Here is a 20,013-nt window from a genome sequence, read left to right as displayed (position 1 = left end):
TCTCCGGTAAGAACATCTCTGTTGTGTATATGGAAGCTGCAGGGCACACAGAAACAGCAGACTTAACAACAGGCAGTTTGGGTGAGAGACTGGAATGGCTATGAAGTGAATTCAAACTCCCGATAACTCAAGAGACAGAAAGCCTCTCTTAAACCATTATACATTACATTGCAATCAGGAGTGAGTTATAATACATAGAGATTTGGTTACAGGCATTGGGACAAAAGTTAAATATAAAGAAACCACTATTAATTAAAAGCATGCACAGCGGGGAAAAAAACTCAGATGCACAAAGCCTCAGCTAGCGTACAGCATGAAGTTTTGACTTCCAAGTGACTCGCCACTTGACAGCTCACACTACACTACTGTTACACAGATGTTCACATAAATTAGGTTAAATTGCTAATTTGTTTTGTGGTGAGAGGAAAAAAATGCCACAATTTCTCAAGAACAAATGAGTTAAGCAACATAGACACATCCTAGAAAGCAGAAGTATGCTATGGTATTACAAGAGCATCTGGTTAGACTTAGGTGGAACTATTTCCTCCTGCAGAGATAAGAGTGCCGCTGCTGCCCTTCCCTACGCCTGCTCCCTGCTGCATTCTGGGATTTCCTTGCCAACTTTACAAAACAAGAAAAATACCCCTGCGTGGGGTCTGGCAATGCAAAGTCTATATGGGAAGAACAGCAAAAGAGGTTTTGCTGCTGTCAGGTTTACAGCCAGTTAAGCTGCATCACGGTGGAAACGTTCCAACACTGCAAAGATGCAATGCAATAAGCTGAAGTAGAGATGAAGAAAATATTCCTAAAATATTCTGTCTGATGCCAAACTCCATCTGATGTTTTAGGATGATACGTATTGGAACAGAAGATGTGGAGAATAACAGAAACTGTAGATATTCACCAAACTTTTCAAAGGAGACAGCATTTTGTCTCCCTACAGTGGCAATAAAAGCACCACAGCATGACAAAGTTGGCTTACTGAAGGTCAGCCTCTGAAAATCACAATCTGGAAGATTTAAAATATTCTGGGCTCCTCTGCAGCTAAGTCTTCTTGACATGTCAGTTCAGAGTAAACCACAAATCAATCTGTAATAGAGAAAAAACACTTACGCAGACCCATGGATGTTTGAGAGCCTGGTCAGCTGTGATGCGCTTTGCTGGGTTTATCGTCAGCATCTGGTTGATCAAGTTCTTCGCTTCAGGAGTCACAGTGTCCCACTCAGGTGATGGGAACTGAAAGAGTTAGAAGGAAGAGATGATGAACTAAAAATATCTTCTCCCAATTCTCCCTCCTACACAGCTGAAATCCAGCTTTTGCCCTTTTAATATCAGGGCTAACATCTTTGCAGGAAACTATACATTTTGGGGAAAAGCCACATTGAATAAAAATTATACGTAATCCAGCAAATAAAAGGTACTGGACAGCAGGACACACCTGTACCATTCACCAGAGACAGGCAGGAAAATTAACAGCTGAAAAAGCCTTTTAGGAACCACTCAACACCTTTGAACTTCTTTCATACTCAGCAGTCAAGGTAAATTCATAAATCTTTTAAACAGAGTTCTGACATAAACACAAGTACTACCTTTTACACCCGACCTTGCTTTTCCTCCACCATGCTCAGAAGCTATAACAGCATATGCAAAATCATAAACACTACAGCAAAACCTTGTGAAAGCAATAACCACTGACACAGGACTCCCATCAGGTATGCCTCCCCTGCCACAAAACACAACATACTGGAACAATACCAGCCACCTAGGTGCAGCAATGCACCAGCAAGTTGTTTGCAAGCATCTACTACACTAGAAAACATTACTTGGGGAGCAAGAGAGATGCAAGGGGGGAGGAGAGCACAGAAGCATGGAAACAAAGAAAAGAATCTCAAGTATTTCAGCTGCTGATCATCCACGAGGGGTTAACTGCTCTCTCCTATAATTCCAGTAATGATGAGATACTTATGCCATCCTCCAGATGCTGGTATGTGGTACAGATGACAGCATGCCAATACTAAATGCAGTGTGTCTCACTGCTGTGAACCAACTGCACAATCACAGGTGAACTTAAGACCACGAAGATGAATCTGCTGTTGGGTTAACTGTCCCGTCTTTACAAGGGGAGAAGACTGATCTATCTTGAGTGCTTCCTCACAGTACTACAACACTGAGGCAAAGTTTATCCCATCTCTTTTCTCCTGCACTTTGTACTTCGCTCCGTTGGGTCATGAAAATACAGCCATCATGTTCAGTCATCTCACTCCTGCGTCCTCAGACAGCAGCAAAGCATTATGCAATTTGTTCTGCAAACATTGAAGGAGGCTACTGAGAAATGGCAATACTGAGCTTTCAGCCACAACGCTTCCCCCCAACACACACTAACTTGGAAATACTCATAGCAATGCCTTGCAAAAATTCCTATCCTACAGCACGAGGCCCAATACATGATTCACTTCCTCTACAGGTAAGAGACAACACAAGAGTCCAGTGCTGGGGTAAGGACACCAGGATCACGAGCATCAGTAAAACTTCAGCTGGTTTCTGACATGCAAACAGGGGAAGAACCTACTGTAATTAGCTCATTATAGATAAGAATCCAAAAGCAACAGGTAGATGAAGTATTGGAGGCACTGGGATCCAGCACTTCACTCCTCACGACTTACAGAAAAAGCTGGCTATTTAACCCCTGAAGTGCTTTGAAAACCCCTATCAGTATCATTAGTGCAAGAACACTTCAAACATGAACAAGCAACACAGAAAGAACACAGGAACGAGAGGGGCAGGAAGGCAAGAGAAGACCACAAGTCTATTTAAGGCTATCAAATACAAAGACATCACTTTTCTTTCACTCAGGAAGCCACTGAGCCAGGACATGGGGTCAGGCAGACCTTTGTTCTCACCAGTACAGCCATTCTCACGGTCTCAGGCAAAGAAGCTGGGAAGTAGCCCAGGTCCAGCAGAACCTCAACCCCTTCCCCCCACAAACCCCAATGCAGCCCACAAAATGAACTCCCCAGCTTCTGCTGAACACTCACATCTACAGGCTGTGAGCTAAGATTTCCAGGAATTACTTTTTTCCTCCCAAGCCTCTCTTCGCTCAGAAGAACTCATGGCAGACTTTCAAGCTGCTCTACCTAGACCATACCCCGCATAACCTTTGCTCCCTAGCACCCATCTCCTTGCTACTCCCCTCATTCAGTCACCTCAGTTCTGCCATTCTCTGAGAGCTGTTTCAGGAAGTTTTTTCAGGAAGTGCTTGGCTTTTGACCAGAACCTCCAACCCCCCACACCAACCCCACCACAGCCACTCCTCCCAAAGGCTCCCACCATGCAAAGCCGCCTCACTGGGCTCCACACACTTTGCACTGCTAGAATAAGTTCTTCAGAACAGTTCCCAACAATTTTAATCAGGCCTTGATGAAGAGCCTTCTTCATTCTACCTCCCCTCTGCTTCCCTTGAAGTGTTAGCATTGGCTATGCTTTCACTGCTTTGTGCCCACCATCTGCGTTTCCAGCTCTGCATTTCCCTAACCAACGTCTCAGTGCCCACTGCGATGCTGTCCACGGCTCCTCTCAGTAGTCCCCAACGGGACCGTATCCCAGGCTGTGAAGACGAGGTGTGTGAACACGCCAAACATCACTTTGCACAGCAGCTCAGGGCCTGCTGCTGGACGCCAAGACAAGGCCATGTTTTGGATGGCTTCTACACCCATGCAGGTACTCAGCAAGGAAGTGCCCTTACGTCATAGGCTCCGGCTTTGATCTGCTGATAGAGTTTGTGCTGATCTTCATCCCAAAAGGGAGGGTACCCCACTAGTAATATGTACAGAATCACTCCTGGGAGGGAGAGACACAGATACACTATGGTTAGGCTAATATGCCAATTACTCCTTCAGCCCATCTACTTTCCCTCTTGACAGTCCCCAAGGCAATCACTGCTCTGTAGCATCTTTTGCCATCATATTTAGTTTTCTAAGGTACTAAAAGACAGTACAAAGCTCTCCTCTGCTGAACCTCATCCCAGCACTACGTGTTCAGCTCTGAACCCCATCTGCCAGGAGCTAGAACAAGGTACATCGTGTACTTCTACCCTCCTCCCCTGCTACCACGGCTGGTGAGCCTCAGCTCCCAGCTGCTCTCAGGATAAATGAAGGCACATCCCCTGGGGTCGCTGTGCAGCAAGGGACTTTTTAGGAAGGAATCAGCTTTTAGACACTTGCTGTGCATGGTTTTGGGACAAATGTCATTGACAAAACTAACACTCGCGGCCTGCAGAGAACCATTTATTCCATGTCAGGCAATGCTGATATCACATATCTCTGAACTTATCAGTCTCAGATACGTTTACAGCTCTTTTCAGTATTTCATTTTCTACACAGTTAGTGTAATAGGAAATTGCTGCAGTGGCCTGAACAACTGACTCTGCAAAGCACAGAAAGTGCTATCTCTTGCATCTCACACAGCTGATGGATGGCCTAAGGAAAGAATTAGGAGCCAGAATCAAATGAGTGCAGGCTCCAGTATTAACTCCTCCCACACAAGGTGCTTATTCTCAAGCATCTTCACCTCTCCACCCAACAAGCAGCAGCACTGCACACCCTCCCAGCAATATACTGTAAGGAGTTGCTCCTCTACGTGAAAAGGTGTCAATTAAGAATAAAATGTTTTGACAGAATCTTACCACATGCCCATATATCCACCGGTTTTCCATATGGATCTTTTCTTAAGACTTCAGGGGAGAGGTAGCCTGGAGTGCCAGCAAACCCTGCCAGGGAAGGGATAACATGAAGTACAATCCTCAAGCTTAAGAGGTATCTTGCTGTATCACAAAATCAACTAATGGTAACCAAAAAATTTCAAAACCCACCATCCCTGCCCCATGTTTCCTAAAGCTACATCTAGGTAGACCAACAGAAAGGGACAAAAAAGGGGAAAAAAAGTAAAGAAAAATAGATGAGGCTGAGTGTCTATGTATTGCAAGAAGAATGGAAAACAAGGAGGGACCATGTCAGCCAGCTGGGCACAACCCTGTATGCTACACATCTCTCTTGCTTCATATCATTGTTACATTTACTGGATTGGAGTGTGAAAGTGCTAAAACACTGATGGAACACACCCTGTTCCCAAACGGTGTGGGCAGACCAAGAGCAGCCACCATCTCTCCAGAATCTCTGCAGCACTGCAGAGTCTCAGAGCTAACATTAAGCCTGAGGTGGTCTCGTTTCTAATTATGTTTTACCTAAACATGGATACGGTCGGATTCAAACGTGCCTGAGAAAGTCAGTTCAAGTGCATTTCTGTAAAATGACCACACAAAATTCCAGATCTCTACGCTTCTAAGTAGCAGGAAAGTTTGGATCAGGGTCTAAACTTAGCAACTGCATTCATCTCTGACACTAATATCTACTGAACACCGACAAGAAAAATGGAGGAATACATAGACCATTTTTTTCTGTCTTTATCATATTCTTTCCTGTATTGCACCTAAGTTCATGCCCAAGGACCTAGGGGCTGGGATGCTGGGAAAAGTAGCAATGCCAAATACATGCAAGTGTGTTGGAAGAGCTGAGAGAAAACACTCAGGGAGGTGGTGATTCAACCAGCCTCTATGGTGAGCAGAACTGGGAAACCTCAAACGTTCTTACCAAACCAGGCCTGCTGCTCTCCCTGCACTTCTATAGCCAGTCCGAAGTCAGCCAGTTTGACAGCAGCACCTTTACATTTACTTGCCAGTAGCAAATTCTCAGGCTGGGAAGAAGAAGAAAAAAAACAGGGGTAAGAATGAAAGACTGATATCCTCATCAAAGCCTCCCACCTCTGTATTCACATCATTAAAATCAATCTGCTGATAGGAGGCACATACTAAAGCTGTTCAGATGAAGACAAAACAACAGTAACAAGTGGCCTTTACCTAGAGTTGCAGAAAACACTCAGGTCTAACAAAAATCCTTTATAGGAGCCAGAGTCTCTCCCAGCCCAGCCCATACATTACAAGCTGACACCAGAGGGCACTGACAGTACAGTTCCTGCAACACAGGACCCAAAAATTTGTTGTTGTCATCCTTGCAGAAAGTAATTTGAGGGGAGGAGGGAGGGGGGAGAATGGGATGCAGCAGATACAATCTACAGTGATGTTTCTCCCCATGAACATTACACAGTCCCCAAGGCACTGGAAAAGTAAATATGATGCTAATAAGGCCTGCCAAATACAGAGCTGTAATGTAGGAAGGCATCATCTAGCTAGGCGGTAGCTTTCATCCCTTACAGGAAAAAAACTCAGCCGCAAATTGGCAAAAGGAAAACAGCAGAGTATTCTTGTAAGCTGTTTTTTTCATGCTACAAGTCCTTATTTACAGCAGTGTTAAATACGTTATCTTGCCACTGCCACCTATACTACAGGCAGCCTGACACTTCTCTCATATGCCAGGAATGGGAGACAGACGTGGGTCCCCCACCATGGACCCAACTTGAATCATAACCGTAGAGTTCCAGTGCAAAACTTGAGCAGAAGGCTCACCACATCGCCAAAAATTGTACTGCGACAGTCAGCAGCTTGCCCCGAAGCACCAGAGCACCTCGTTACCACAGACCCTTTGCAAGCCCAGAGCTTTTAAGGTGGTGGCTCTCACAGCTCAACAGGAAACCCAACTTGGAGACAAAGAAGGACAAATGGGATTTCTGATCCTATTCCCTTCTGATCATTTGTGCAATTCCTATCAGCCTGAGTTTTTAACCTGGCCAGATGGAAGCCCAGAAATCCAGAAACAGGACTTCATGTCAGTTCCACAAACGTGGTGAAGGTCTGTCTTTGCACAGCCTGCTCACCATTTCATCCCTCAGCAACCCTCCCATCCTGTTCTGCCTGACAGGAACAAGAGGCTGTACTCATTCACCTGCCCTGAAGTACCGGGCACGTGCTCTGCTTCTGCTCCGAAGGGAAGGCCAGCCTTGCCCACCGCAGTCCCTGCCATAAGCAGCATGGAAGGAAGGGGAACTGGGTCTCAACACATTTCAATGCCACTGGCTTTTCACCATATGGAATGTGGGAAAGACTGGGTTAAGCAAACCATGTTGATGAAAATTTGCCAGCGTAAACAAGTCCCTAAAGCTGAAGGCCAATGAAGTATTCTGGAAATCCCTTCCAACTTCAGATCACACCTGGGCTTGGCCTCAAACACTGCAATTTAGGTCAGGCTTATGCTAGCTAAGCACTATTTGCTTCGAAAATACAGCTACAAACACCTTAGGCTAAGGGTGCTTATCCATGCACATTTGCCAACATATGGATTGTCTCAGGTTTCACGCACTTTTTGGTAAGGATGTGAATGCATTCCCCAATTTTTTATGGTCCCCACGGGCAGCTCAATATTTGAAGTTCTTTAAGAGCATGACAGCCAAACAGCTTATGAGAGGGAGGTACAAGAGACAACTTCACATGAAGCAAGCTCTGCAGTTATTACATGCTGATCCCAAAGGCCAAGCTTTTGGCAAAGAACTGGAATATTAAATAAAGAGCATGGGCTCATTTATTGCTAAAAGGAATGGCTACTCCTTGGGCCTGGATAGCTTCAGTGAATTGGAGCAAGCAACAGAAAACATGTTAAGTACAGTGGGGAGTGTCCAGCAACTGCTAAGTTTAAACAGGTTCACAACTTTCACACAAACAAAACCTGGGAAGCAAAACAGACCGTGTATCAGCGCAGGATGCAGAGGGAAACTTTTACCAGTCCCTAATGAAAACACGACCTATTTTCACAGAGGCCCTAACTTGGGGCAGCAATGCCTTGTGGAGGTTGCCTTTCCCAAAGCAGGTGTCAGCTATAACTCACAGCAGCTATCCCGCAGGAGATCACTTTCACCTTTCCATAGTGCTCCAAATCAAAAAGCCAACAGTGCTGCACGGGAGTTTGCCAGAACCGCTACAGGTTTACAGCTGTCTGCTAGATCAAAACACTGGGACAGTCACAGAATGGTTTGGGTTGGAAAGGACCCTAAAGATCACCTGCCATGGGCAGTGACACCTTTCCCCAGACCAGTCTGTGGGAGAACGCTGCCAATGAGTTCACAGCACATTTCCACCTTGTTCTGGGCCAAGTATTTTTATACCTTTCTGTTATGCACAATCCCAAACCAACATAACTAGCAGGTGTCGTCCTGCATTAATTTCACTGGGCCGCTGGTGGTCATCACCATTCCCTCTTTGGACAGCGAGGGCTGCAGGGCAGGCAGACTTCCCGCACAAAGCCCTCGTTCTGGAGCCTGCCCAGCTCCCAGTACAGCTGGCACTGTGTGGGAAGGGAGTTAAAGCAACTCCACTGCGGGGGCTCTGGGTCTATAAATGTGTCAGAATGTGGCAAGTGGCCGATTCACGCAGGGTTTAACTGGCCAGCAGTTTGGATTTTAGATTAAATGCTTTTACTGATGAGAGAAGAAAGATATGACATGAAAAATTCTTGTTGTGCATCTCTGTCCTAGCCCAATGGCATGTGGTTGGCAACAGTGCAGAATAAAAATATACGTGCTCTGTGCAGACAAACTCATCCTGGCAGATTGAACAGAGAGTGCCCCAGGTCTCTAGAGATCTCTTCAACAGCTGACTAGGAAGTGTCCTTCATTATAATGAATCCTACCCAAATTTCTCTGAAAGCCTACTGCTCTCCAGAGATCACAACTACCCCATCCTGGAGATGCCTCGGAGAGGCTGAGAGCTGACAAAGTTCATGAAGACAGAAAACTTCTTTGGGAATTCAGTACACCCTCTAGAAAAATCTGAAGGAATGAAAATTGTACTTGAGGAACTTCTGAGCCCAGTTCTAGTGGAGGGGGGATTAAAAAAAAAAAAAAAAGAGAAGGCCCTGCCAGCTGGCAACACACTATTCCTGTCTTGCCTCTTCCAATGATCCCCTGGCTGCTCTCCTCAGCCTCTGTGGCACGGAGGAAATATTACCTTCAAGTCCCTGTGCACGATATCATGCTGGTGAATGTGATTCACACTCTCCAGTATCTGATGAATACAGTGGCTGCAAAATAAAAGGAGAGATACACAGTTACACATGTACAGACCAACTTGGCATCTCATCCCTGACCATTTCCTTATCTTTTGTATTTGCACCTGGGAGAGTTCAGGCCCCCAGGCTGAATCCCTTCATCAGGCCCACTAACTGCCACAGCTCGGCACTGTCACTGCTGGACACCCCCCGCCCCGCTCAGCAGCATGGCACTAAATATCCCAGCTGCAGCAGGACCACTGAGACCCTCTCCTACCTCCCATCATCTCCTTTCTTTCCTCCCCACTACAGTACGCATCTCGCTTTTCTTCAGCCAGCACTGCCCACCCCACAGAGGATCAATGAGGCCCCCACGGATCTGCGAACAGCAGCTGAGACCAGGCAAGCACGGCCCAAGCGCTGCGGGGAGCATCCAGCGGGGCCAGGCCACGCAGAGTAAACTTTGGAGAGCAGCAGCCCGCTCCTGCAACTTCAGGATGAAGGCTCCTGGGCTCTTGCCAGCTTGCAAAGCTTTCAGAGCAGCATCTCAAGCACTTCACATACACAGTGTGTGCACACACCCGCTTGCTGGGTGCCTTTTAAGTACAGGTCCCACTTAAGGGGTTAGTGATCTGAAAAGCAGGCTCGGCCCCCGTTGAGCGCTGTGCGTGGCGCTGCCCCGGCTCACAGCAAACTCCCGTCCCTGCCGCACTCTGCTGTAACCTGCTGATGCACACCTGATGCGCTGGAACAGCACAGCGTGCCCCTGGGAGAGCTTTCTGGCTGAAACCAGCCATTCTGCCAAAATTTACCCAGCTCCTAGGTGAGTGGAAAAGGAGCAAGGGGCTGTGGCAGCTCGCACGGATAGGCAGGAAGCACCCGGATGGGGGCAACTCAGCTAGCTCTGTGTTCGTGTCCGCGCTGCAGGACCAGTCCCTCATCAAATTCTGCTCCACAAAGGGGAACTGATTGGAAATATTTCAGGGAAGGGAAACTGGCTACTGAAAAAGATGGGAAGAGGGTGAGGGGAGAAAGAGGAGAGGAGGTGCAGCACTGTGCATTTACTACCCCCGCCCCTCCAGAGCTGGCAGTACAGCCCTCAGGGTCGGAGTCCATGAATATCTCCCCGCTCCCAAAACAAAAATGTATAATTAGAACAGCCGAGTCTGAGCGAGAGAGATTTTCTGGCCAAAAATGGCAAAAGTGTGAGGTGTCCCAGGCGAGCCAAGCGCGGCGGATTGGCACAGAGCTCGCTCCCTTGCTCTCCCAGCCTGCTCTGGAATTCAGCTCCGCATGGGGAGAGAAAGGGAGGAGTTTCACTCCGTCATCCTGGGCACTGTGGGCCCTGGCCAGCTGCAACTCAGAGGGCTGAGCGCCCCCACGAAGGCTTGGACAGCTACAGACAGTTTGCCTTTTCCCCTAGCCTGGCCAAAATTTTCCTGAGAAGTGTCGGTCTCTGCCAGCTCCTCACCAGTTTAGGGAACTGGCACTGGCAAGAGGGGCAAGGGGGAAGGCTGCTGCTGCTAACCTCAGCACTTCCCATCCTCAAGGTGGGATGGGTTGAGTGGTTGTCTTGCTGTTCCAGATGCTGTGCCTGCAGCATCACTACACCCCAATGAAGACATCTACAGGACTTCCAGACCTCTCTCTGCCCAACCCCAGGTCTGTTTCCAGGTGCTCCGACAGACAGACGGGTCAGGGGCACCCTCAGCTGTGCTACACTGGTCACTCACTGAATTAATAGCACATGGACAAGCACAGTCCATTTCAGGAAGCTTACACATAGGAGAGAGGGGGCACAGAACAAGAAGAGCACAGCTTCAAGTCCTTTTAACACCGAAACGGAAAGGCACACACGCTTTTTCACTGTAACCATCAGCTCACCGTCAGAGGGCCCTCACAGAACCATAGCCTTCAAAGCCTCCTTTCCCCTCCCACCCCAGAAACCATTACCTAGACACAGACAAATTGACCAGCTCTGCCCAAAAGCAGCAGCACATCACTGGAAGCCCTGCTGCGGGAAGGCAGAGGCCAGGCAGCCGCCACTCTCACACAGCCAGAGGACAGCTCTGCCCTGCATTTGCTCAGTAAGGACACGCTGTCGCCAGCCACCAGAAAGGTCAGAGGCACACAAAGCCGCTAGCAACAGGTCTCCCAGCAAAGAGCACGCCGAGACAGCAGCATCTGCAGGCAGCAAGGGCTAGGGCCGCAGTGAGTCAGGCTGAGCGGTGACAATAGTTTATGCTAATGGCAGAAAGAGGAATTGCTTTTTCCAGACAGGGAGCGCGAGTTTCAGAACAAAGCCATGCACAACAGCGGTCAGGAAACTCATTCCGCTTGCCAACACACATGGCACACGCACAGAAGGGTCTGGAAACAGTCTTACCTGGCATCTGCTTCACTGTAGTATTCTCTGGCAACGATATCTTCAAAGAGCTCCCCACCAGTAACCCTGCAGTGTAAAAGAAGGGACGTTACAGAGCCTGCCCGGGGCTGCCTGGGAGGCTGCATGGGACTGGCACTGCCTCCCTGCCCGTACCCTTTCCCCAGGAGCCCTGCCGCAGCCAGCCCCAAGCAGCCTCTGCAGCAACCCGAGGCACTGGGGAGCCACAGCCGAGCTCCACAGCCAGCAGGGGCACAGCCACACGACCCCCAGGCCATCACTGCACCAGCAGTGCACAGGGCACTGAGGATGCACCACACCCAAACTGCCCGCGCCCTTCTACAGGGCTCTAAACACCAAGTCGGGGCAGAGGAGTCTTAGAGACAAAGGTCAGACGTAGCCACCCCGCACAGGATAGCTGCCCTTGGCCATCCCACACCTGCTGCCAGGAGCATTTTTTTCCCCTGCCACACAGGAAAGGGAGTTTTGTCAAGTGGACTAGTTACGTGCAGGTCGTGGAAGAGAAAAGGAGAATTATATTAATTCAGGTGCTTTTTATTCCAACTCTTAGTCAACCATCTGCATGTCTGTGTCGTTGATGAAGCATCAAAGCCAAAGAAAGACACTTACAGATCAAAGACGAGGTAATGGAAACCTTCTTCTGAAATACTGTCATGGAGCCGAACTGCGAAAACACAACCAAGAAATGGAGACGTACTGAGCGTGGAGCAAATATGACACTTCACAAATCAAACCTAGCCACAGAACCAAGTTCTCCCTCAACCCCATCAGTCTATTAATCCTCCCTGTCCTTCACTTTGTGTGCTCACTTAGTGACCCACTTCCTTCTGTTATCTCAGAGGAACAGATGGGTGTCCTTCACATACACCCACCCCTCCCCAGCGTCAAAACAAACTCAGAGAAGAGCAAATGGTCAAAGGCATTCGAACGCTTCAGAGCCCTCCTTTCACATCTACCCACTCTTTCCTCCATGCACACATTTTGCAGTCTCTCCCCACCCATTCTTATTTCCCCACCTCCTTTTCAGAACCTCCAAATAGAAAAAATACCAAAAAAAAAATACCAGCCGAACAAAAATCCATTTCCAACCCTAGCTGCACATCAGTGCTGTCCCTCTGCTTCTGCCTTTCATCCACAAAGCTCACTGCATCCAGCACCTTCCCTTCGCTTCCTTTTCCTGACTTCATGCTGACTGACACTCCAAACCCTTACCCCAAATGCAGAGCCTCTGTCACCTATTTTTTCTGATGCACTTGTTACCATGGACGTATCTGACCACAATCCCCTTCTTAAAATGCCAACCCCCCTCAGGTTCCTCACCCGTCCCCTCCTAGTTCTGGCTCCCATGCCCTAACTTAACCTCTCTTTTCCCCTTGCTTGCCCCCTTCTCCACCAGGACTGAGCTGCCCCGTGACAGGCTGCTGTCCCTGGGTGCTGGGGGGGCTCTCGGGCTCTGCCCTCCTCCCCCCCCGTTACAAGGAGGCACTAACAATAACTGCATCTGTGCAGCCAGCAGAGCCGCATTGCTCCTCCACTGTCATTTCCTCCTGTCTGAATCAAAAGCTCACTTTCTTTGATGTTTTTTGACTAATTCTAGCCTAATTCTAGGTATTAATTCCAACCTGAGAGGAAAAACAGCTCAGTTTCATATTGCTACCCCCCTCTCCTCTTTGCTTTTCTCCCCTGCTGGCAAACATCACTGTTAGCCCTGCCATCAGAGTCCGGACCAAGCAATCCTATTTGACTCTGTCCCTAAAGCCCAACTCCCCGCCTAGGCCAGGAGCTATTTACAGGACTCCACCTCCAGGATTTCCCTATGGATTCACACAAGTAGCTGAGCCTGGGCTGGGTCTCAGCCCCCGCAGCACCCTGTAATTGACCATTGCCTGAAGTACATCACTCTTCTCAGCTGTACAAGAGGGGTATCGTGCTCTGTCGCTCTGACGGCACCTCGCATCCCTTCCTTGTCTTCCCTTCTTCCCCACATGAAGCACATGCGACCTGTCCTGGCTTCCCCCAACAGGACGATGATCTCTGCCAGCACCAGGTCAGCCTGCCCCTCTTATGGCCCGTGATGTCTGCCACCAGCACCACCTTGGCACCGCTCCAAACCAGCGCTTGGCACAGGCTCTCTCATAAGGAACAGCTTTTGCAGATGTTCTCAGTGCTCTCCTTTAATCCTCTTTGCAGCTCTCCTTTGCCAGGGCACACTTCCACATGCACAGACACATGGACTGAGCGTAGCACAGCAGGGCAGAGAGCACTTCGAGTACCTTCCCTAAAGGCAGGTCCTGCTTTCCTTAGTCCCCCCTCCTGTATGCTCCTGTTTTTCCCAGACTTAATCTGCAAGCTCTCTACTGCTCCCTTGACCAAATTCCTCTCCTCAGCATTCCCTCTGCATCTAACCGGGGGGGCTGGGAGTATCCCAAGGGGCACAATGCTGCCAACAAGCATGCACAGTCAGAGAACAGGACGGCAGGGGTTCTGGGTACAACTGCTCCCACAGCAGGAAAACAGAGACAGGACCTGTAAGAATCGAGTTCCTTCCGTAATTCTCAGCAAAACAGGTAACTAAAACAATTATCTCTACCACATAAGCAGTTTTGGTCTGCTTTGTAATAACTTCTTCACAGCTCCGCTTTGTGTTTGTGCACAAACTTGCCTCCTGAGCACTTGGCAGAGCCTGGCTGAGGTGGCATTACACAACTACGGGGCAGGAGGGTCCTCCATGGGAGGAAAGATTGCCGGTCAGGGCAGAACGTGGCTGAAACAAGCACTTGGATTTCCAGCACAGGGTAGGTTTTCACCCGATGCCACGAGGTTTTCAGTGCAGTGCAGAAGGCTGTTTGATGTGCACACACAAGACAGCCACATCAGCAAGAGCTAAGGCCCGGGACACAGAAGTCTGCAAAGGAACACTGGGAGAAGGAAATGGTAAACAGATGGTGAAACTTCAAGGAAAGCTGAATGTGCTCATAAGGTCACGTCAGGTGATGCTCAGCATGCAAGAAAGCGTTTGCCTCCCTCTGGCACCTGAAAGGTCAGCAACGCTCTGCCAGAAACGGCGAGTCCGGGGGGAGGCAGCACGGACAAGGCCCTGCCAGAGGAGGAGGGCAACCACCAGCGGGCCCAGAGCAGGGGCTGGGAACGAGGAGCAGCAAGCACGTCTGCAGGTAGGAGGGAGAGACAGTGAGCTGTCAACTCTGACACACAGACGCAGACAGCAAGTTCCATCAGAAAATAACACAGAAAGGAGCTGATTGGCGCTACTTCTCTGTCCTGAGGAAATGGATTTTGTCAGACACGTTCTGAAAAAGGAAGGAAGCAGCAACTCAGCTGGCAAAGACTGGCAGAGGCAGCAGAAAGAGCCTTCAAGGTCAGCCAGGCGCTGTTTGTGTAGTTAGGTGTGGAACCGTGAGAGCAGGACGGAGAATTGCATTTACAGCCCCAGCACAGCACCCCACAGCCCCAGCACAGCACCCCACAGCCCCAGCACAGAAGAGCACGGGCCTCGGGGGCAGGAGGAGCCATTAACTTAACGAGGGAGCTGCTTCCTCACCACCGCCCCAAGCAGTGCTGAACAGAATCTGCCAGGATTTGATGTGCTGAGGTAACAAAGCTCCGGGGGTAATGGAAACAAGAAGAGCAATGGGAAAGATGGCAGCGGGCACCACCACCCTGCAGAGGAATAATTAACAACAGCTCAACAGCTCAAAACACCAGGCTTCAACTGTGGAGGGGGGGTGGTGATGTGGGGGGTTGAGAAAGGTGAAGACAAGGCTGAATATACCAAAACTCTGGTGACTTTCACTCGCAGCCCACACCTGCTTCACACTAGTGCTGATGAGGAGACACAGAAGCCATACCTGGTGGGGCACTGCAAGAGCACATGGTGCCTTTCCACACTAGCTGACTATCCATAAGAAAAAGTGATCAATCCAAAATAAAACCTAACCCAGCTATTCTTTTCCTCCAAAATATTGCAGACCCCTCCTCTCGCTCTCGTCAGGGGCAGGGCTGCCTGTGCCCAGCACAGCAGGCCTGACAAACGCACACCCCGTGTAACGCCTCGGGTCCCAGCAACAGGGATGTTGCACAACAGGAACATGGGGGCTCCTGAAAGGCGACCAAGCTACAAAGCAGCCCGGTACTTGCCAAAGGAACCTGACCTCACTCTATTCACCAGAGGATGAGGCAGATTATTTCTACTAGCTGCTTCTGTCGCCCAGAAGCAGCAATTCAAACCGTGCTTCCTCCCCAGACAAACACTGTTACCGCAGGAATTTGTACAGATGTAGGAAATCAGCCCCTGCCAGCACCAGGCACGCTCGGGGTCACCTTATGACTGTTCCCATGTCAAAGGTCTCTGGTGGAGGAAAGAGCACTTACTCTGAAGGTTAGCAGGCACAAACAAGCAGAGAGGAGTAAGAAAGAAAACAGAAGCAAGTCCGACAGCGAGGCGCTAAATCAGTTACAGGATATGGTGAAAGACTTTGCCCAAGGTTTTAGTCAGAGCACAGAAACCAGCCCTATCTGCACCAAGCACAGAGGGCTCCTACAGTCCCTGAGCACATTATTAACTCTGTAAGACTCACGTCTTACTCATAACTTCAGAAATAATAAATAAAAACCACAGCGCTAGAAAGCAGTGCCAGGACAGCTGCTAAGCCAAGGAGCAGAATCAGGAGCAGTACTCCCGCTGTGCAACACAGCCTGCTGCCTAACACTGCCCCTCCTTTAGGTGCACACCTGTAGCTGCCCTGGGGAAGAGCTGCCACACATCACTACACGCAAGGCACAGCCTCGCTGGCTGGTTTGAGCTTCATTTTCTTCTGTCTGCTCTCTAGCCTCAACACCAGCAAACTACAGGTCTCGTCCTACGTGAACGGGTACCACCAGTACAGAAAGCATCACCCACAACGCTGGTTTCTTGGAAAAAGTAACTAACAACAGAAGAACTGGGAGACCAAGCCACCCCCTTTCTCAGAAACCCACATCTTCAACCCCGCCAAATGTAAGCTATGCAAATCCTTTTCTCTGCCTTGTGTCGGTCTGTGTGGGTCTGATGCCCTAATGCACCCCAGAGCATTTCAAAGAGCCTGATCCCACAGCGAGAGGCTCAGGGGGGACAAGCTACACTCCCTGAACCTCCCAGCAGCTGGCACCAGGAGTTCAAGCACTTACTAAGAGCACATGCTGTGAATATTACTTTTTCTCTGCCCTGCCTTCAGGGTCTCCCTGGAAATCTTGCCTCAAGAACAAAACTTCAAGCTGATACTTTAAAGTACTTCAATATCCTCATGCACGTACACTTAAACAAAACAAAACACATCAATAAGCAATGCTATTAGCTACAGAAAACGAAGCATTTTAGTGAGAAACAGTTATACTATGTTTTGCAATCCCTTCCTGAATGAAGTGACCCTGTAGAGGCAGCCGCAGCTCCCAGGAGCCCCAGCACGCTGCAAAGCACCCGATGATCGGGGGAAAGGCTCCCTGAAAACAGAGGGTGCAGCCTGAGTCAAGTCGCTGCTGAGTCACACAACTCAAGACAGCGAATGCAAAAGTTGAAGCAAATCATGAAGAAATCAGAAGGAAGCTTTCAATTTTTATTGAGGTTCACCTAAACACCAGGAACATAAGAACACACTGAAAGGCAACTGGCATCTTATTTTTAAAGGGTCACTTTTCAAAGGCCAATTAACATCGGGGTCACAATCAGCTTATGGCTAGCCTTCATGTGACCCAGATCTTCCCTTTGCTCTGCCTGCTGTGCTGAACATGATCACCATTTACTCATCTCCAGAAGAGCAGGCCAGGAGCTCGGGCCCGCCTCCCCAGGCCCCAGGACGAGCTCTCCCCCATAAGCCACATCCAGACCCCAGCAAGGGGCGCAGTGGGGCTGCCAGGGGCTCCGCCTGCCACAGGCTCTCCTCAGGCACCCTGGTTTCTGGCAACCTGCTGCAAGTAAACTCTGCAAGCAAAGCAGTTACCCAAGTCGCAGCACAAGGCAAAAATACAAGGAGAAAAATAGTTTCATGGGGTGATTTGTGTTTTCTTCACAATTGTACATCGGAACATGAAATTTCCTAATTGTACAATTAGGAAAAGGTGATGTGGGCTGAAACACACTTGCTCCTATATACTGATGGTCTTTCCCTGTCCTTAAGGACAGCTCTCCAGGATAGGATACGTTGGCCTTGGAAGCTAAATCTAGGTTCACTAGTGATCCTAGAGCATTTAGCATTTGGATGTTATCAGAAAATAATGCACACTAGTGGCCAACCACCTCTGCACCACCGAAGAGTGCGTGCTGTGATTATGTAACAGCTCTCAAATTAAGGGGCTCTCAATTTAAGTCGCCTTCATTGCAGTACCTGCAGCAGAGCCAATACAAGGCAACAGATTTCTGCTTGTCTCCTGGGCCGTGGTAATTGCAGTGCTCTAACTCTTTCACACGGCCTTAGTAGTGCAAACTTAAAAGTGCTCTGGGATCTGCCGGACTGAAGGATGCTATTAGAAGGTCAGCCACTCATTACAAACAGCCACGGCTTCACTTCGCAGCAGCTCCCAGCCAGACATTTGCCTGTATCACAGAGAACGGAAGGAAGAAAGAGATACCACAAGGGGCATATTTCAAGAGACAGAGCATGCCAGTAGCAGAAAAAATTGGAGGCTAAAAGCTGCCTGATGTCCTCTTCCAAAAGATCTTCTCCCTTGTGCCAGGAGATGCTGCAGCTACAGACACAAACCCACACGGCCCGGCGGGCTGCAAACGGAGCGCCGCCGCCTGTGGCAGCACAGGAGATGAGCGAGCTGGCACAGATGGCTGCCACCTACAGCCCAGCGCCCCAGCTGCTCACCAGCCCGAGAGCCGGGCCGGGAAGTGCCCCACCGGCCCCGAGCCCGCCTTCCCACACAGCTCGCATCGCTCGGGACGGCCGTCCCGTGAGGAGCCACCGCCAACCTGCGAGCGCCTGGGAGCCGGGTGCTCAGCTCCCGCCCCAGCTGTTGCTCTAATTACATTAAACACGCGGAATTCAGCTGCAGCTGCTCAGGCTGCTTCCAAAAGGACTCTCCTTTTAATTAAAAATTTGCTATTAAAGAGCATTAAATTGTGTAACGCAAATAATCCTCTCGAAATGATCTGTTCCGGCAGCTAATGACCAGCTTTGCTGCGGCGGTAACCAGCAGCAGCAGGACAGTTAGCTAACAGGACGGGGCGTGCTGCTGCTAACCAGTCCCTCAGGATCACCGATTCCTTCCTCCTGCCTCCGAATCTGCCACAGAGCAGTTAGAGGATGCTGGATATCTACCAGCTAGCTGCTAACTCCCCAGGCCCACAGCATTTCACACCAATTGCAGTTTTAAAGCTTTGGAAAATGGAAGAGAAGAAGGGCTTGTTAGTGCTGCTCCGCTCAGAAGGAACCACGCTGCTGAACACTGCGAGGAAAGACAAGGAAGAGTCCTGCGGGAGCATGAAATGCCACACGTGCTGTTGTTTTTCTTTCCACATTGTTCACACTGAAACCTTTTTAATGCTCTGACCCTAAATAATAAGGTCAAGGCAGTGCCCTTCCTGGGGGTGCACAGCAATCCACAGCCCAGACAGAAGCTGTAGGGAGAGCAGTATCTTTCCTGTTGAGAAACCCGTCCTTCTGCACAGATAAAAAGTAAAGAAAAGAACACATTCAAAGTGCCTTTAAACATTTCACTGCCAACTAAATATTTTTTTTTCATTTTGCAAAGCCTGTAGTGCGAGGCTAAAGTTCAGTACACGATCCATAACATTCCCTGTGCCCTACACAAACATGACATGAGCCCAAGGAGCGCGTTAGCAGGAAGATTTCCTACTCTCCCGATAACAGGGCCATCGGGGCCATCCAGAGCTGTTGTTATTAATTTCCGATTATCCGCCTAGCAGATAAGCCAAGCACTTCTGATAACCACAAATGTTATATTGGAGCATTTTCTAAATAAAATCAAGTAACAACAAGAAGCCAACTTCAGTGCTATCTCAAAGAAAATACACAGAAAACATCTACTTCATTAGAATAAATAGCATGTTTTAAAAAAGAAACCACAACAAATTTTAGGTCCCTCCCAAGGTGCTGCAGCTCTGCTACTCACATGTCCATCATCAGGGCAAAACAGCTTGTGGGAGCCACCTGTTTGATGCTCGGGCAGGGTCAGCCCCAAGGGAGGTTCCTTCCCTTGCCTCCATGCTATTCCAGCCAGGGGAAAAACAGCAGGGGAATCCTCCTCTGCCTTCTGCAGTATTGTTGAGTTTAAGCCCAATGAGCTGGCTGGCATCCCACTTGCTTTTTTTTTTAATTTTATTTTTTAAGGAATTGCTTGAGTACGGCTAAATCTCCCAGCTAGAGAGATGAATAATGCAACCCGAGCATCTCGCTAGCACAGACCACACAGACATACAGAATAAACACTTCCCTGGCAAGGAAGAAAACGCAATTGTCACTCCAGCCCCAAATTGAGCAGGATTATGGAGAAATGCTTCTTATAAACTACAGGCAAAATGACAGGCAGAGGATGCAGAAGGGAGAAAACAAAGGGTAAGTAAGCAACAGCTAGTGAAAGAAACAGAAGGAAGGAGGAGAAATA

The 20,013-nt window shown here is 49.1% G+C and overlaps 1 protein-coding gene across 25 annotated transcripts in view; it reads right to left on the bottom strand.

Moving 5' to 3' along the window:
- The window catches only part of CAMK2G (calcium/calmodulin dependent protein kinase II gamma), a 109,389-nt gene that overhangs the window by 34,921 nt on the left and 54,455 nt on the right, over positions 1–20,013 (bottom strand). For all 25 annotated transcript variants that reach the window (XM_068689435.1, XM_068689437.1, XM_068689453.1 and 22 more), the window contains 7 exons: positions 12,001–12,055; positions 11,374–11,439; positions 8,948–9,020; positions 5,646–5,748; positions 4,682–4,765; positions 3,743–3,837; positions 1,114–1,236 (listed from right to left, as the gene is read on the bottom strand). In XM_068689435.1, the coding sequence (XP_068545536.1) occupies positions 1,114–1,236; positions 3,743–3,837; positions 4,682–4,765; positions 5,646–5,748; positions 8,948–9,020; positions 11,374–11,439; positions 12,001–12,055 (599 nt within the window). The remainder of the gene's footprint in view (positions 1–1,113; positions 1,237–3,742; positions 3,838–4,681; positions 4,766–5,645; positions 5,749–8,947; positions 9,021–11,373; positions 11,440–12,000; positions 12,056–20,013) is intronic.

This window comes from Anas acuta, chromosome 7, assembly GCF_963932015.1.
Source record: "Anas acuta chromosome 7, bAnaAcu1.1, whole genome shotgun sequence".
Taxonomy (NCBI): Eukaryota; Metazoa; Chordata; class Aves; order Anseriformes; family Anatidae; genus Anas; species Anas acuta.
This window is presented reverse-complemented; position numbering and strand designations above follow the sequence as displayed.